The 17,309-nt window shown below is 48.7% G+C and overlaps 3 protein-coding genes across 3 annotated transcripts; 2 read left to right on the top strand and 1 right to left on the bottom strand.

The window, feature by feature from the left end:
* The first annotated feature begins 1,606 nt into the window (after positions 1 to 1,606).
* On the top strand, positions 1,607 to 3,924 carry LOC119287615 (50S ribosomal protein L18, chloroplastic-like). Its single transcript, XM_037567195.1, has 3 exons — positions 1,607 to 1,884; positions 2,549 to 2,710; positions 3,528 to 3,924. The coding sequence occupies exons 1-3, from the start codon at positions 1,684 to 1,686 to the stop codon at positions 3,675 to 3,677; spliced, it is 513 nt and encodes a 170-aa protein (XP_037423092.1). The 5' UTR covers positions 1,607 to 1,683; the 3' UTR covers positions 3,678 to 3,924.
* Positions 3,925 to 4,527: 603 nt separating this feature from the next.
* On the bottom strand, positions 4,528 to 5,874 carry LOC119287616 (serine/arginine repetitive matrix protein 2-like). Its single transcript, XM_037567196.1, has 2 exons — positions 5,410 to 5,874; positions 4,528 to 5,087 (listed from the first exon to the last, which is right to left on the bottom strand). The coding sequence occupies exons 1-2, from the start codon at positions 5,754 to 5,756 to the stop codon at positions 4,922 to 4,924; spliced, it is 513 nt and encodes a 170-aa protein (XP_037423093.1). The 5' UTR covers positions 5,757 to 5,874; the 3' UTR covers positions 4,528 to 4,921.
* A 9,019-nt stretch (positions 5,875 to 14,893) lies between these two features.
* LOC119287614 (mannan endo-1,4-beta-mannosidase 3-like) lies at positions 14,894 to 17,002 on the top strand. The gene is made up of 3 exons (XM_037567194.1): positions 14,894 to 15,442; positions 15,567 to 15,779; positions 15,908 to 17,002. The coding sequence occupies exons 1-3, from the start codon at positions 15,092 to 15,094 to the stop codon at positions 16,757 to 16,759; spliced, it is 1,416 nt and encodes a 471-aa protein (XP_037423091.1). The 5' UTR covers positions 14,894 to 15,091; the 3' UTR covers positions 16,760 to 17,002.
* The last annotated feature ends 307 nt before the right edge of the window (positions 17,003 to 17,309 follow it).

The following is a 17,309-nucleotide window of genomic DNA, read 5'->3' as shown; positions in this document are numbered from 1 at the left end:
GCGGCGGTGAGGTGGAGGGCGCCGACGGTGACGTCGAGGGCGGCCTCGGGCAGCGGCGGTGAGGCTGAGGGCGGCCTCGGGCGGCGGTGATGAGGATGGCGACGGCCTTGGGGGGAGACGGTGAGGTTGCGGGCGTCCACGCCGGCAGGAGACGGCGGCGAAGTGGGCGACGACGAATTGGGGAGATGGCGGCGAGGGCGAGGGATTTGTGGAAGAAGTGGTGCCGGGGGCGGGGGAGGGGGGACCGCTGTTTAAGTGAAACGTAACGGTAGCGAGTTTCCGGAAACGCGTTATAGCTATGTTAACTATAGCGCGTTTACTGAAACCCGCTACTGCTATTCCTTTCTCCTTTTTTCCTTTTTTCTTTTATTTTTCTTTACATTTTATTTTTTTCTTTCTTCCTTTTCTATTTCTTTTATTTTCATTTACTTTTCTACTTGTTTTTCACTTTATTTTATTTCCGTTAGCAGCAGCGCCTTACACGTAAGCGCGCTACAGCTAAGGAGCGTAGCAGTAGCGCTGGGCCAGTATACGCACTACTGCTAGGTTGGGCTAGCCATGTGCGCTCAGTTCAAACATAGCAGCAGCGCTTTTCGCCAGTACGCGCTACTGCAAAAGTCATAGCAGTAGCGCGGTTTATTTACGCGCGCTGCTACTAATTAGCAGTAGCGTTTGATTTTGTACAGCGCTACTGGTAACATTCTGTGTATAAGGTTTTCCCTAGTAGTGTGACATGACTGTATGTTTAAAACATTAAGGTTACCTTTCTGATACATCAAATGAGGCACATAATTTTCTGGGATTATCTGTTGAAAGACATAGTAATAATTTCATAGTTAGCAATGATGTATTAGTTTTAGAAGTATGCAAAAGATGCACGGATGTCGTAATAGTAAAAAATCTTATCAACGTATCTCCATGGTAGTTACCGTAGTTCAACACGTGCACTAGTGGCACGTATTGACCACGATGTTGAGAAGTTTGATTGTAGATATTGTAATTCTCAATATCAGTACAAAATCTGATCAGATGATTTTTTTTCTGGTAAGTTAATTCGGAGCCATCGGTGTAGTGAGTTTTGTCTACCATCTTCCGCACATTCTTTGAAAAATGAAAATAAGCTGTCAACTATTTTTTTTAGCATCAGTACAGACACAAGCGCTCATATACACGCGCATACACTCACCCCTATGAACGCACACACGCACACCCTACCCCTATGAGCACCTCCGAGAGACTGAATCGGCATATCATCTTGAGATTTACGAAGTCACCGTAGGCGCCTCGTCGTCGACGGGAACGTCTCCTCCCACTGAAAGCGTATCGCCGGAAATCCTGAAATAAATCCAGAAATAATGCGAGCACCAAGATTTGAACCCTGGTGGGTTGAGGATACCACTGTTCACCTGACCTACTCAACCACAGGTTGATTCGCAGCTGTCAACTATTTTAAAGATTGACGAAGCCATAAGAAGCCTTGTTACACTGTATGTATTTTCCTTTTCTCTGCTCTACGGGACGATATATGTTCACAAATGACCAAAGTACGAGGTCTTTTCTGTAATTCGGTCCAGCAGAGCAGAGCAGCTTAAAGAAACGCGAGAGGGTGGATAGGATAAGGCGAGCCATTAGGCGCGTGAGACGACGAACCCCAGCGACCAGCAGAGCAGCGCAAAGTGAGCCATGCTAGCCTCGCCGGCGCTCGCCGGCGCCACCCACTCCTTCCCGGCCTTCGTGTCGGGCAGCCGCGGCGTCCACCTCCCGTCCGCCTCCGCGCCCTCGCACTCGCCGGCGCGGCGGGCCGCCCTGGTCGTCCTCGCCAAGGCCAAGGTGTCCACGCCCAATGCCGACCGCATCGCCCGCCACGACCGTCTCCGCAAGAAGGTACTAGTACTAGTGAACCTCCGGGACGAAGATTGGCCTCCGTTATTTTAAGTCTCTCTTCCAATACGCGGTCAATTGTTTCACTGGAAGCGCGCGCGCTCTCTCTGCATGGAGTTGATAGGGCAATGCCATGCCGTTAAAGCGTTTGACGAAATGTCCTTAGTTTATTGCGGCAGTAAATTAAACGCAGATGTCTTTCGTGTTGCTGAACGTCTGCAATATGTCAGATTGGGCACTTGAGCAGTTGAGCTCCTGTTGATGCATCTAGTTACCATACAAGTGCCTCCCATGGTTAGTTTTGCAGAGAATTGTTTGTACCAGTGACTGCCGCCGGATGTAGGCAGAGTCGAGGGATTGCAATGTAGCTAGCGCATCTATAAAACGCCATGCCACTTGTATGTAATCCTATGCCAACTCAGATTCTTGGTGAGGTTGGTGATGTAGAAGAGAGATGGTTAACTTAATGTTGCACTAGATGCAATCTAGGCACACAAATCGAGTGATTGGACACAAAAATTATATGCATCGGAAAACTTTTCCACACCAACCAAGATAGAAGGATGGTTCAATGGGTGACGAATGGTGTGATGTTTACACTGTATAAGCTTATATTATTGTCAATGGAATCAGGACTGATATGGTCATTACACATTTTCCCTTTCAGGTGAGTGGCACCACAGAGAGGCCAAGACTGAGCGTTTTCCGCTCAAACAAGCATTTGTATGCTCAGGTGATCGACGATACAAAGTCATGCACTCTGGCTTCTGCCTCAACAATGCACAAAGCTCTTTCAAAGGAGCTTGAGTACTCTGCTGGGCCAACAACTGTAAGTTGGTTTTGAGTTGTATTTTCATTCATATTAAGCTAATATGGCCGCAACATAATATCAACTTGTTTTGCGGTTCTATGTTCCCTTTCGTATAAATAAGACTGTACAGTACTGTATACCATTTTAACTGGCTGAACCTTTGGAAAAGAAATTGGTTTCAGTAAGGAATTGCTGTCAAACTCACTGTCTGTTATACTCCCCTATATATTTTTTGTTTATAATAGAATTGTCACTAGGAGTCTAAGCAGAATTTTAGATTTATCATTGTACATTCCCAAAATGACCAAACTTGTTTCCTATTTATATGTGGGTAATTCAACATTTGCTATAGATAATTGTACAATTGCTGGCATTGTGACATTTTTCAGTCAAATCAAACGGCCATTCTTAGTTCTTATATCCACCAAGTTGAAGCCTACACTAGGTGGAGATGAGTGGAGCCATATTGGCAAGGCAGTAGCTTCTAGATAGACTATTGGAACTTGGATATTTGAGGGAACATTGTACTGATGTATCTCAAGAGAACTTGTAGAGGTCTGTGCTCTGTTTTCAGAAAATAAAAGATGCTTCTAACTTGTATGGTTGCTTCTGCTGGTTTTAGACATCTAGGTTTTCAGTGACAGAACTTGCTTTTGTGCGATACACTAATAACATCAATGTTCTACAAGTCTGTAGAGGCCCATGATGCTCTGAGGACATTTGTTTTTGGTGTATTGCAATCAACAAACTAAAACTTGCATCTGTAATTGTTTGTTACTCAAAGGCACTGCTTAGTTTCTGATGATAGTTCAATGTTGTGGTGCTTGGTTTCCAGGAAGTGGCACAAAAGATTGGTGAAGTGATAGCCAAGTCCTGCTTGGAGAAAGGAATCACCAAAGTGGTCTTTGACCGAGGGGGTTTCCTCTACCATGGCCGCATCAAAGCTCTAGCCGATGCTGCTAGAGAGAATGGGCTTGAGTTCTGAATTTTCCTGTTGATATTTCCAGGGTCGCATGTAATATTCTCTCTTTTTTCCCGTCTGTTTGAACAATTCTTTCTGTAGTCATTGGAGTCGCTCTGCAGACATGGCCCCTCTTTAATGTTATCTGATCTTTGTATCAACATTGAATCAGCGTTGCAAATGGAAGATTCATTTTCTGTCTATTTCTGCACTTTGGCTTCTGCCCATGCAACCTTGTAAACCAACACTTGGAAATGGAGTATTCAGTCTGCGAGCTTGGGCAAAATAACTGAGAAGAATCATGCACTTAAGCAGATTTAATAGTTTAGTACTGCTAGTTGGAAGAGAGAACAGAAACAGGTGCGATATCTGTAAACCTCTTTGTTATTGGCATGTCAAATACTGAGTACAGAATTCCAATCACACAGTAATTCATCTATGCTTGTTACCTGAAACTAGATATATACATGATGTATATCATTTTGGTAGCTGATAATTGGGATACACTGATTGGTCCCTAGACTACGCTGACGGCAACCAAGCATTATTAGAGCAGTAATTATGGTGACGCCGAAGTTTCAGTCTTTCAGAGCAACACGCTGATAGCTTGCATAAACGTGCTGGTTGCAAGGAGGCACTGTCACAAATATAAATGAAGATAACATCAATCCGCACCGTCCTCTTGGTCTCTGTCAATCATATCATGATATCTGTGCATCATCTGCAGCAAATAGATACGAGCGGGGAGGAATTGCAAAAGGTGCCAAATGTACTATGTGGATTAAAAAATTAAGTAATCAGTAAATTGATGAATAGGGCAAATGATCAACAATTCCAGGTAAAATGGGGGCTAATCAAGTAATCCCAAGTAAAGGGTTGCAAATGATAAGTCCCTGGCAAATGATCAAATTTCCCGACAGCAAAAGGCAAAACACACCCTTCTGAAATGAGCATCAAGCCAAGTTTTAGCAAGGTTCATCTCCAACAATTAAAAGCACTGGTTAGATATACATAGCTTACATAGTTGCCTTCTTATGAACAATCACAGGATCAACATCTCCATCTAAGAAGGATTTCTTCATGTGTTTCTTTCCCCCTTTTCTCATCATCATGGCCAGTCTCAGAATCATCTTCTGAATCATACCCATGCTTACTCTTCCTAGAACTTGTGCTGTTGTCATTCCCTTTTTTCCTTCTCTATGCTTTTTACCATCCTTGAAACTTGAAAGCCTTCCTGTCGTTCTGAACATCAATGTCCAACATACTCTTCAGAATCCAGCCTTCCCAGATACAAGCTCCCCAGACTCCGGATCACTGTCTACTTGAGAACTCTTCTTCTGTCCAACCTCATCATCTAGCCCAAGAGCAGCCCTCATCGCCTCGAGCTTCTTCTCCTTGCGTGCTGCGACATGGTGGCTCTGCGTGCCCGTGAACCTGAGAAGAGTTTACCTTCTTGTCAGAAACTATTGCCAATCTACCTAACAGAAGATAAACTGCACACATGAACTGTAAAATAACAATACAGGAAACCAAGATTATGCTTCTTCACTACGAACAGCATAAGCTATAAATTGTGATACTGAGCCAAAATTCAGGAAACAATTATGTTTTCAATGTGAATATCCTCCAACAGCAAATGAAGAGATCAGATTCAAAACTTGCACATGAATGTATTTGTCAAAAATCTGTCACTGGCCTCCTTATCCAACAGTTTCACATTACAAAACTGGTATATGAGCAATTCTTAGATCCATACCCTTCGCCTGGACGCGGTGCTGCACCCGCGGCGCCGCCGCCGGCAGCCTCCAGTTCGGCTTGCTTGCGCGCCTCCTCGAGGCGCTCCTCGATCTCGGCTTCCGTGTAGCCCTGCTCCTCGAGGGCGTCCCTCAGCTCGACCAGCCGCAGCTCCACCTGCCGCCTCCGGTCGTGCTCCAGGATCTCCTTGTTCGGCTTCCGCATCCCACCGGCGCCGTCGTCGTGGCTGTGGAGCGGCGCTTTGGGCGGCGGGCCGCCGGTCCGGGGCTGGATGAAGAACTTGTTCGTCTGGACGTGCCCATTCGTGCCGGACCCGCGCGCGCTCTGCAGCCCGATGCCGTTGTACATGGCGCCGACGGCGAGACGGCGGCTCGGCGAATCCTAACCATAGGTTTCGATTCGAGCGAGTTGGATTTTTCGAGCGAGGAGGGAGTGGGCCTGATTTTACCCCCGAGGCCCCGACTAGTTTGAGACGGTGCCTGATTCGGGTGGGCCGTGCACGTGTCTGTGCAGTGGATTCTATCACTTGTCTTGTTGTTCGTGTTCGTGTTCTTTTAACAGCGTATACTTTTTTTGTCAAGAGAAATTTTTTAATCTATTCATCAATCATGGTAGTACAGAGAACACAAGAGGTAATAAAAATTACAGCCAAATCTATGGACCTCCTAGCGACGACTACAAGCACACTGGAGCGAGCCGAAGGCGTGCCGCCGTCATCACCCCTTCATCTCCGGAGACGGGCAAACCTTATTGTAGTAAACAGTCGGAAAGTCGTCATGCTAAGGTCCCAAAGGACTAGCGCACCAAAGCAGCAATCATCACCGATGAAAAGAGTTGTAGATTGGAAAGATCAAACCTGGAACCACATGAACGAGGACGAACAAAAACTGGATCCGGATAGATTCACCGAAGATCAGCACCGACCAAATCCCATGAGATCCGACAGAGACACACCTCCACACATCCTCCGACTACGCTATTCGTACCATCGAGACTTGAGATTTACGAAGTCACCACCGACGTTTTGTAGTCGACAAGAACGTCTCCTCCCACTCAACGAATATAGTTGGAAAATCTAAAACAAATTCAGAAAAAAGTGAGCATCGGTGTCAAGTTTAGGACATAAATCTTAGTGGATTGGTTCCACTACAAGGATTCTAATCATCTGAGCTACGCTCGGTTTACATTTGTCTTCTTGTTTCAAACAGTATTTTGTGATATTTTATAAGATTGTTTTCTTTGGGAAAGCTCTCAAATCTATTAAAAATAGCAGTGCAAATGCCCATGTAAATCTTTATCTTTACCTCTTTACTTAATAATGAAGCAAATTGGATTTCTTTCTTTCGTCATGACATTTTTCAGAAAAGTTCCTTTATTTCAGTGAAATTAACCGGCGGTCCTGTTTTAAGTTAAAACGAAACGTTTTCCATATTATACACAAAAGTCTCTATGTTTTTTTGAAATCAACCTGCAGTCCGGATTTAAGTCACAACCGAACCGTTATTTTATATTTTTTTAAAACCCCTGATGTTTTAGGTAATTCATCCACGGATCATATTTAAGTCAAACAATGTTTTTTTAAATCATCCATATCTTTTAAACGGTAACTCCGATTTGAATATGTTATATATGAAATTTGATTAAAAAACATGTAAAATATGAATATGAGATTATTTTTACCTGTTAAGTATTTTTAAATATTATTTTGAAATATATTTAAGTCAAACAAGTGATTTTCTAAATTATCCATATCTTTTAAACCGTAACTTCGATTTTAACATATTATATATAAAATTTTATTAGAAAAAATGTGTGAAATCTAAATATGATGTTAATTTACCTGTTAAATATTTTTAAAATATGGTTTTGGGAGCAAACTTATAATTTATAGCGTAAGATCCGTTTTCCTTTCGTACCGGCGATGATCCGGATTGGAAATAAAAAGCCCACTATAACAATATAAGGAAAAGTAAACATCGATAACTACACATGCATACCTCGGAAAAATGTCATAGGGGAAAACGACAGATTTCTCATCGCGAGAGTGAGAGAGAGAGAGAGAGACGCCTTAACCATATTCAAACACATTTTTGTTTTGTTTTGTATGAACACCGAGGCCATCGCCGGCGAGGGTGAGAAGGAGAATAAGCGGCAACACAAATATGATGCCTCGCAAAAATAAAAGAGATGGACCTATTATGGTCTTGAGTGATGGTTGTTGGGTTAAGAGTGTGTGTTATGTTTTCTCTTCCGTTGCAACGCACGGGCCCTTTTGCTAGTAATAATAAAAAAGGTTATGTTAAAATCCCAGGGTTCGACCGACTTCATCCTATACACAACGAAAAGATGGTGCACCACCGTATTGATCGTGGACGGGAAGTCATTAGGGCGAGTAGGCGACAGTCCTGCCGAACCAGCGCCCCGTAGAAGAAACCATCACTACCGGAAGAGCTGAAAATTTAAGAGCCAAACCTCCATTATTTGAGACATGCTTCACGCAAGCACCAAAGGCTACATCGATATGATGAAGACAAAGTCGAAGGAGCAAACTACATAGAGGTGGCAACATGGTGCGCAGGGTTTGGAGAGGAATGGTTTTTTTTTTTTAATTGGGCCATGTTCTTAGTAAAAAGACAACAAAAAAACACATGGGCACGTTTCTTAATTTTAAGTTTTCTTTTCCTCTGAATGGGTTGTCTGATTGGAGGGACTTGTTTCTTAGGATTATTTCGTAGTCCTATAAAAACCTGGCAACATCCAACCATTATTAGAGCGGTAATTATGGTGACGCTGAAGTTTTAGTCTTGCAGAGCAACACACTGATAGCTTGGCATAAACGTGCTGATTGCAGGGAGGCATCATCTGTGGCAAAAAAATGAAGACAGCATCAATCTGATTGTCTCTGCACCGTCCCCTGTTTCTTCGTTTTCTTATCTTGATCGGTGTCAATCATATTGTGGTATCTATCTTACAGATGGCTATGCACCTGTGGGAAAAGGAGTGCTACAAAATGCACGCTGCAGTTTAATTTTAAACTGCAAAAACATCTTATATTTTGATACGGAGAAAGTATATTGGTGCACGGGCGCCGCGACACGACAAAAGCAACCACGACCAAATGGGAAGAACCATCGAGATTTGTTTTACAAGGTTGAACAACATGCGAGGAACTTTTATTAACAGATGGCGGTGCACATTTCATGCAAACTGTTGTTAAAAATCAGAACCTACATTTTCATGCATTCACCGGTTACCCTGTTGATCGGATTATTATTGTAAAAGATGAGGTGGAAAACAAATCAGAAAAAAAGTCGGAAAGGGATTGATTTTTGCATCATGAACATTGCCGATTAATTCGGTATTTATTTCCACGTGCCGTCGTTTTCAGTGTGATTTGTTTCAGTTTCTCGTGGTGTTGCTGCTGGATTGGATGAGGCGGAGAAGGATCGAGGAGGAGACGAACATGTCAGCTACCGACCTGCATTAACTTGATTCAACTCATCATCCAACCTTCCGAGGCCCCACGGTGATCAATCTTTGTTTTCATCAGGCACAGTAATCAGACGTGATGATGCCAACGCATGCCTGGATTCACTGCTCAAAATTCACTCCATCGATAGAGCCGTCATCTTGCACTCAGCTGACCTCGCACCGCAAGGCCAAAGGGAGCTGATCACAAGACTTTGTCTTCAGTTTCTCAAAGAAGGAAGTTCTGTCGACACTGACAGTTCATCCCAAAGAAAGAAGGAGGTGAAAGAACATGAGTTGATCAGAGTGAGTGAGACGCATCTGAAGTGACCAAAGCTGAGCTATGTCACCATGTCTACATGTCCTGACACGAGCGGTCCAGGCGAAAAGAGGCTGGAGATGTGTCCGGCCAGGCCAGGCCATCCATCAGTAGACAGCTCTGGAGCCAAGCATGATCCTTCCTGGGCGTCCATGGCGAATGCGTCCTGAACGGAAAGAACCGTGCTGCTCTGGGAATGAACCCAGCGATCACTCAGTTAAGACAGATGCCGTCTCGGACACTGTATGCAGTAGTAGAGAAGTTCACATCGAGCGACAGGAGTGCGGGTGTCTCTGTCCCGTGCTACCATCAGTCCATCGTGTTCGATCAGGGTTCGTTTCACAGCTCTTTTCAGGGATCTCCGCAGATGCAACACCGAAAGCGATCAAATTTAAGACTATCTCGATCGATCGGGTTGCTGCACTTTCTGTTGCGCATCAAGGGAGTTCGTGCAGAGGAAGCTTGTTTGGCTTGTTTTATATTTACCCTGTCGGCTGTCGAGCAAACGTAACAAAATGGCAAGCATATCAGCACACACTTCTCCTCCTCCACAAGTTAACCTCAAAGTCAAAACACGGCCGGCCACTGGACGGTGAAGTCGCAACTTGGCAAAAAGGCAGAGCGCTGTACGCAGGGGCTGATGATTTACTCTCCCATCATCTCGATGTTACTGCGTCCCACGCTGGTGAAACATTAGTTTCTTCAGTTAGACAGAGTTTTACCAAGTTAAACGGTTCACGATGCAAATTTTAGAAAAAGGCTCTCTGTTTACCTCATCTCAAGCACAGGTAAGCTAGGCCGGAGCGGAGCGGCAATCCAGCTGATTAAAGCTATAATTTGCGGAGTCGCTTGAAGCCTGCTCCGCGCGCTCCGCTCCGCGGATGACTACCGAACGCGGCCCTAGTATATCGCCGACGTGTCCAGCTTTGGGGCTTTGCTGTTGCTGGTGTGATCAGTTGGATGGGTTGCCAACACGAAGCACAAAACCAGGTGCAGTTATCCTCCTCGCAAGCAAAAAGTTACTCTCTGTGTTTTCTTGTGCCGGCTTGACACGGTCCATTATTTACACAGCGACTGCTATTCGTAATTATTAGATGAGGAGGAGGAGTTGGATCTTCCCAATTAATCAACTCGGCACGTGTTACACGTGTGATGTGATCCCTGACATCATGTGAAAAGCATAAAATGAATGACAACTAGCCACATACTAGAAAACAGTCATCTTTAACAAACGATATATCGATTTTTGCGTATGAAATATAAATCGCTATGACGGCTTTCTCTCTCAAAAAAAGCAGTCATTTCTATGTATGGCTGAATTAGCGAGGTCTATCAACTTGACAAAATTAAGTGTGGTCGTCAACGGGAGACCTCTTGCAGGGAAAAGTATCATAAAGTAGTGGTGTTTGTTAGACGTAATAGGTCGGGACTGACACAGAGCCAGAACACCCCCCCCCCCCTCGCCCGAGCGACGAGGGGCTAACCCTAGCCACCGCCGGTCTCGGCCCCGTCCCATTCCCTTGTTGGCCGCAGTTTGCGTCTCGTGAGGTGGCTGGCGATGCTAGTGGTGGCTGGCGATGGTAGCATATTGGCAGGGGGTGGTCCGCGCGGGTGGTGGTGGCTGGCGATGGTAGCGTATTGGCATGAGGGTGGTGCGCGTGGGCAGTGGTCATGTCGGTGATGCGGGTTTCCCCAAAATTGGGCGTTCAACGACAATGGCCGTCGTGGGCTAAGAGCTGCGCGAGCGGTGGTGGTGGGCAAGGCGTATCCAGGAGTAGCTATGGCACCGTTGGGCGGATCATCGCGAAGACCACAGGTGTGGCGTCGTGCGGGCTTGCCTAGGCCTAGGCAAGAGGGCTATGGTCAGGGCTTGCTTGTCGATGGCTGTCGATAGTCACTAAGTCGTTCCTCTAGTCCACTGGGACTTGATGGGGAAGCATGTATTGGTGCTTCATTGCCAGACCGTCGTGACTTGGTGGCTAATGCCAGGCTGGGAGTGGAAGGAGGTGCCCTTTCCCCCACCCCTTGGTGGTTGCTCATCGCGGTTGTCTTGGCTACCTCGTGATGGCACATGTGAGTTGTCGAGCGGATGGTGGCGCTTCATCGTTCAGACTGCCGCCCCGTGTCGGCTTCGCGTCACTCCTAGCTTGGTCTCGTGAGACGTCCCCAAGCTTCGCCGCCACTCGACGTGACGCCCTTGTCAATGTCTTAGATAAACTCCAATAGCTCCCCTATCTGTAAAAAATAATATTGTTTACCCGAAGTTGAGGCCAAAATAGCCCCCTAAAAGCTCCCATAAATCCAGATTGATTTTACGGGATCCCGTGTAATTTCCCCCAATTCTCCTCATGGTTACGGTATGATGATCTTCCCGTGTAATTTTGGTGGGTTAAAACCGCTTGAACTTACACACCCAGATACCCTCATGCCGCCGCCACGCCGCGCTACCACACCACCCAACAGCACCGTCGGCCCGCCACCACCAGCACAGCCAGCCACCGTTGCCATGCCACCACCAGCACCGCCTGAAGTTTCACGCCACGTCGTTAGGAGAGGAGCTCTCTCGTGATGTGCCTCGTGCGCCGCACCCCAGCTATGCCGGCAGCTGTTGACGATGCCGCCCGTCGGTGAGCCTCCCCACCGTCACGCCTCTTCTTCCTCCTTCGGCTGCCGCCATGCCACCACTAGCACTGCCGACCACCGCCGCTCTAGCGAGTTCCTTCAGCGTGCCGCATGCCCACCCGCGACACCTCGTTGCGGGCAGCAGGCTATTAGCTAGGCTTTTTGTAACCAAAAATAGAGAAAAATAATTTTATGGTAAGATATTTGTGAAAACTGAGAAACGTAGGTGCTAGACAACTTCACATAAATTGTGCGATCGTCCCATAAAATGACCTTTAGAGAAGGTTTTTGGAGGAGCTATCGGAGCTGGTCTGCTTAATTCGCATAAAATCGACCGACGACGCAAATTAGATTCTCCGGCAACTGACGAACAGTAGGTGCTTAGACCAGTCAATATGTCAGTGCGCTTTATAAGTCGGCCATATATATACGTCAACGTCGATCGGCGTCGGCGTTGTCTCTGGTCGGCCGACGGACGAGCCACTGCGGCGTACACAGCGCGCTTCCTATACCGCCACGTGGTGACGGGTCAGCACGAACGGTGGTGCACAACTCGTCTCTCTCCCTCTCCGTCGACAGTTTTTACATGCACCCGGCTACTGTGTCTGGTGCATGGGATCTATCCCAAGGCGAAAACCTTTTTTTTTCTTTGCATGGTCCCAAGGCGAAAACCTGGAGTGGAACAATTGCTTCTTTCTTCTCTTCCCGTATGTGGGCCCCGTGAAACTTCTATGTGCAGCTACGCGTCAAACGGCACACGCTCTGGAGTCTGGACACAGGACGAGGCCTTCGATGAGACCAACGAAACCTCAGATCGCCTTTCAAAAAAAAAAAAAAAACGAAACCTCAGATCGGCATGGTGATCGATGCGTTGTGAGTTGTGACGGTGGTTTAACCGCACTAGTATTGCACGTGCGCAGCATGCAACACATCAGCATGCAACACATGGTATGACGGTGGTTTAACCACACCAGCATGCAACACATCACATAACTTTTTTTTTAGAACCGCCCTCAAGGCCTTTATTCATTAATAAGACGGTTTACATCCAATTGCGCTAGGGCAATCAATGAAGCAGGGAAAACATCAAAAAAGTTTACAATCGAAGCACTATCCAGACTCTCTCTGGCGCACCAGTGAGCAACCTCATTGGCATCTCTGCTAGCAAATTTTAGTTGCAACCCCTGAAAGTGTTGGAGATAGGATTTGATCTCGCTGATGATTGGGCTACCCGTCGACCTGCACTCCATTGCCATATACTCGTTTATAACAGTCTTGCAGTCCGTCTCGACGATCACCCGCGTCCAGCCCTTCTCCATAGCCAGACGCACAGCCTCCCTCACAGCTAGCAGCTCTGCACAATACGGGTCCGTAACCCCGGGCAGCTTGCGGCCTCTCGCGAGCTTCAATTCTCCATCATGGCCCCGTGCCACTAGTCCGATCGCTGAGGAAACCCCGTTTCCATCCAGCGCAGCGTCCGTATTGATCTTCAACCAACCAGCTCCTGGTGGCTTCCATCTCTCCTTCGTAATACACCTCCCCTCTGTATTGGGCGGGATGTACACAGCTTGGATGAGTTCCTTCACTAGGACCATCGATCTCCCGGGCTGATATTTGACTTCCTCATGGGTGTATTTGTTCCTGCTTGACCAGATTGCCCACATGACTGATATAATGACAGCCGCCCGGTCTCTCCCAATGAAACTGGGATCAAGCAAATCCCGCGACCACGTCGCTGGATGTAGTTTTGGTATCTTGAACTCGAAGAAATCTTCTGCCTCTATCCAAAACAGTTTGGCATGATTGCATGTAACCAGAGAGTGAAACAGCGATTCCTCCTTATTGCCGCACATTGGGCAAGTATAATCTTCCCCTATATGTCTTCGGTATAACTCTTCCTTCGCCGGCAGGAATCCTTTAAGGACCCGCCACCAGAAAATTCGTATCTTGGGCTGGACCTTCAGCCTCCATAATGATTTCCACACCTCCTCCCCTTGGGAGGAGCTGCCAACCTGGTTCAAAACCTCTTCCCGATCTCCCATCAACATTCTGTACGCTGATCGAACCGTGAAGATCCCGGACCTCTCATAGCCCCATGCCCAAAAATCAGGTATAGCTACCCGCGGCCTTGGCATGTTCATGATAGCATTTGCATCCGGGGCAATGAAGGTTCTCTCGATAATTTCATCATTCCACTCGCCCTCCTCCGTCATCAGATCAGATACAAGATGTATGGGATCACTACCCATATTGCATACAGGTTTGAAGGTGTTGCTTCCTTGTATCCAGTTGTCATGCCATACTTCCGTAGTTGTTCCGTCACCAATTCTACGTATCAAACCCCTCTTGAGAACACATCACATAACTAAACCTGTATGTTATGTCGAAAGCTTGATACTCCTGGTCCAGCTCGGTCGAGACCAACACAAGTGTAGAGCACTCACTGTAGTCTGTACCCTGTACGTAGGTCATCTCCGCGGACCACGCGCTGACGCGCGAACGTTGACGTCGAGTTGACAGCCGACACTTTTTTGAGCATCAGTACAGACACAAGCGCTTATATACACGCGCATACACTCATTCCTATGAACGCACACATGCACTCCCCTCGTGGCTCGTTGCATACGCATACGCTCGGTATATACACGTGCGTCTCTGCTCTTCTACTCACTTTCCATCGACATTTTTTACAGTTAATCTTGACCGTTGATCCAAGCCGGCCGATTTTATCACGTGACGGGACCGGCTAGCCAGGCACCACAAGCTCTGGTGGCTCGTTGTGGTGGAGCGGAGCGTTTGGAAAACAGATCCAAGTTCCCCTTCTCTGGGAGGTGGGCCCCACGGCCGCTACGCCTGCCTTGCCTACACGTCAAATGGCAAGCGCTCCAGTTCGGCCGCCGGCGTCAGCGTGTCTCTAACACCAAGCTCAATTCGAAGACAACAATGGCCTGAGTACATACACCGAGCACAATGCTATTCAAACACAGCAGTCGCTTTCGTGGATCCACCGGTGGGATGATCCGCGCGTCGACGTGTTTGTCCACGTAGAAAGTGATGAGGTGCCTGCGTGTTCCAGGCCTGAGCTCTGCCTCGCACCGGCCGTGCTCTATTACTACGCCTGCCGGCCCAGCACCGGTTAAGTTGGCGCCAAATTAGGCAAGCTAGCTCGCACTGCACGTACGCGTCAGCGCGCTCTGTCTGCTGCCAAAGGGGCGTGCACACCAAAGCTCCATTAGCTAGCGCGCGGCGGCTGCGGCCATACGTACGTCCGGCGATGAGGCCACGGCCGCCGGCTGATCTCGTGGTCGGCCTTTTCGTCCTGGCTGTCCTCGTCGTCGTGCCGTGGCATGCCGCCGCGGCCGGAGGGGACGGCGGCGGCATGGTGCGGACGGACGGCACGCGCTTCGTGGCGGGGGACGGCGACCGGACGGTGTACCTCAGCGGGTTCAACGCCTACTGGCTCATGGAGATGGCGTCCGACCCGTCGCGGCGGGGCGGGGTGGTGTCGGCGTTCCGGCAGGCGGCGGCGCACGGCCTCAACCTCGCGCGCACCTGGGCATTCAGCGACGGCGGCGACCGCCCGCTGCAGTCCTCGCCGAGCGTCTACCACGAGGACATGTTCCAGGTAAGCTAGGCCACCGTTCAATCCGTCTGTCGGCCTCGATGCCGACGTTAGGTGCCGACAGGTGGTGCGAGGCTAGCTTGCTCGGTGCAAAATGACAGCTTGTGTGTGGGCTTTTCGCATGCAGGGTCTGGACTTCGTCGTCGCCGAGGCGAGGCGGCATGGGATATACCTCCTCCTCTGTCTTACCAACAACTTCGACGACTTCGGCGGCAAGCGCCAGTACGTCCAGTGGGCGAGGGAGGACGTCGCCGCCGGCGCCGGCGCTCACAACCTCACCTCCGCCGACGACTTCTTCGACAACACCCTCGTCAAGTCCTACTACAAGAACCACGTCAAGGTAATCACCAGTTCATTCATCACCACACGTGCCATATAAGTACGTACGTGTCAGTTAGCACGTTGTCACGTCGGTGATCTAAATCCAAATAAGTATTGATGTCTCTTCTCTACGTACGTGTGACACAGACGGTGCTGACGAGGGTGAACACGGTGAGCGGCGTGGCGTACCGGGACGACCCGGCCATCTTCGGGTGGGAGCTGATGAACGAGCCCCGGTGCGGCGCCGACCCCACGGGCGCCATGGTGCAGGCGTGGGTGGAGGAGATGGCGCCGTACCTCAAGGCCATCGACGCCGCCCACCTGGTCACGGCGGGGCTGGAGGGCTTCTACGGCGACGGCGCGCACGAGAGCAAGGAGCTCAACCCGTGGGGCATCTACTACGGCACCAACTTCGTGGCCACGCACCAGGCCGCCGGGATCGACTTCGCCACCATCCACCTCTACCCGGACGTCTGGCTCTGGGGCTCCACCGCCGACCAGCAGGCGCGCTTCTTCCGCAACTGGACGGCGTCGCATGTCAGTGACACCCACCGCCACCTCCGCAAGCCGCTCCTCGTCACCGAGTACGGCAAGTTCCTCTGGGAGGAGGGCGGCGAGAACGCCACGTCCGCCACGCAGAGGAGGGACCGCTTCCTCGGCACGGTGCTCGACGCCATCTACGAGTCGGCGTCCCGGGGCGGGCCGCTCGTCGGCGGCGCCTTCTGGCAGCTGCTGCTCGACGGGGACGGCATGGACGCGCTCAAGGACGGGTACCAGATCGTGCTCCCCGAGGACGCCCGCGCAGCCAGCATCATCAGCGATCACTCCGAGAAGATGGCCGAGCTCAGCGAGCAGGACGCGGCGGAGTCCGGTCGTCGAACGACGAGGAAGATCGGCAGTTTTGGCAGCTGGGATGGTACTCATCCTTACGTCCAAAGATTCTTGATTCGTTTCGTCTCTCTGCTCAGATCCGTTTCTTCACTGTTTGGTCCCATGTAGCTAAGCTAGCTAGGCTGGACTGTGTAGTAGAGAAATGTTCAGATACCTCCCCTGAGTGTAGCAATTTTGACTTTTTTCCACGGTGCCGTCTGAGACTTTCCAAAAGTTTTAATTAGCTGACTCAAGAGTTGTAAATGGAAAGTACTACCTAGAAGAGAACTCGGCGTGAGTGATCTGAGTAGTACATATGAAGATGGGCAATCAGAGTATATTGCAATTTCTTGTTTATGCATATATGTGCCACCGGGATCTTTCTTCAGTTTGTAAAATCCATTTCAAACGAATTGCTTTGTGTCCCTTTGGCATATCAGTGATCTCCCAAGTTTCATTACTCTTAAACAAGCTGATGTCTGTCCATATCTTCTCTCCATGGCACTTCTTTACCTGCCACTTCAACAGATGTGGGTTCCTCTGCTCTACTTCGCCCGACGCTCATTCTCAGCGTCTATCTTCTTCCAACACAACATCTCGAGACACACAATTTCTTTGCACAAGGATCCAACATCCTATAGGCCTTACTGTCTGGCTCATACCCGATCAGTGCCATCTC

This window comes from Triticum dicoccoides, chromosome 4A (assembly GCF_002162155.2).
Source record: "Triticum dicoccoides isolate Atlit2015 ecotype Zavitan chromosome 4A, WEW_v2.0, whole genome shotgun sequence".
Lineage (NCBI taxonomy): Eukaryota > Viridiplantae > Streptophyta > Magnoliopsida > Poales > Poaceae > Triticum > Triticum dicoccoides.
The sequence above is the reverse complement of the archived record's forward strand: the minus strand, read 5'-3'. Positions and strand labels throughout refer to the sequence as shown.

Excerpts from the sequence above, each read along its gene's own strand:
- LOC119287616 (XM_037567196.1), bottom strand. The coding sequence starts at position 5,756 with ATGTACAACGGCATCGGGCTGCAGAGCGCGCGCGGGTCCGGCACGAAT. Across the intron at positions 5,088-5,409 it reads GCACCGCGTCCAGGCGAAGG|GTTCACGGGCACGCAGAGCC; the intron begins GTATGGATCTAA and ends AACTCTTCTCAG.
- LOC119287615 (XM_037567195.1), top strand. The coding sequence starts at position 1,684 with ATGCTAGCCTCGCCGGCGCTCGCCGGCGCCACCCACTCCTTCCCGGCC. Across the intron at positions 1,885-2,548 it reads ACGACCGTCTCCGCAAGAAG|GTGAGTGGCACCACAGAGAG; the intron begins GTACTAGTACTA and ends TTTCCCTTTCAG. Across the intron at positions 2,711-3,527 it reads ACTCTGCTGGGCCAACAACT|GAAGTGGCACAAAAGATTGG; the intron begins GTAAGTTGGTTT and ends CTTGGTTTCCAG.
- LOC119287614 (XM_037567194.1), top strand. The coding sequence starts at position 15,092 with ATGAGGCCACGGCCGCCGGCTGATCTCGTGGTCGGCCTTTTCGTCCTG. Across the intron at positions 15,443-15,566 it reads ACCACGAGGACATGTTCCAG|GGTCTGGACTTCGTCGTCGC; the intron begins GTAAGCTAGGCC and ends TTTCGCATGCAG. Across the intron at positions 15,780-15,907 it reads ACTACAAGAACCACGTCAAG|ACGGTGCTGACGAGGGTGAA; the intron begins GTAATCACCAGT and ends CGTGTGACACAG.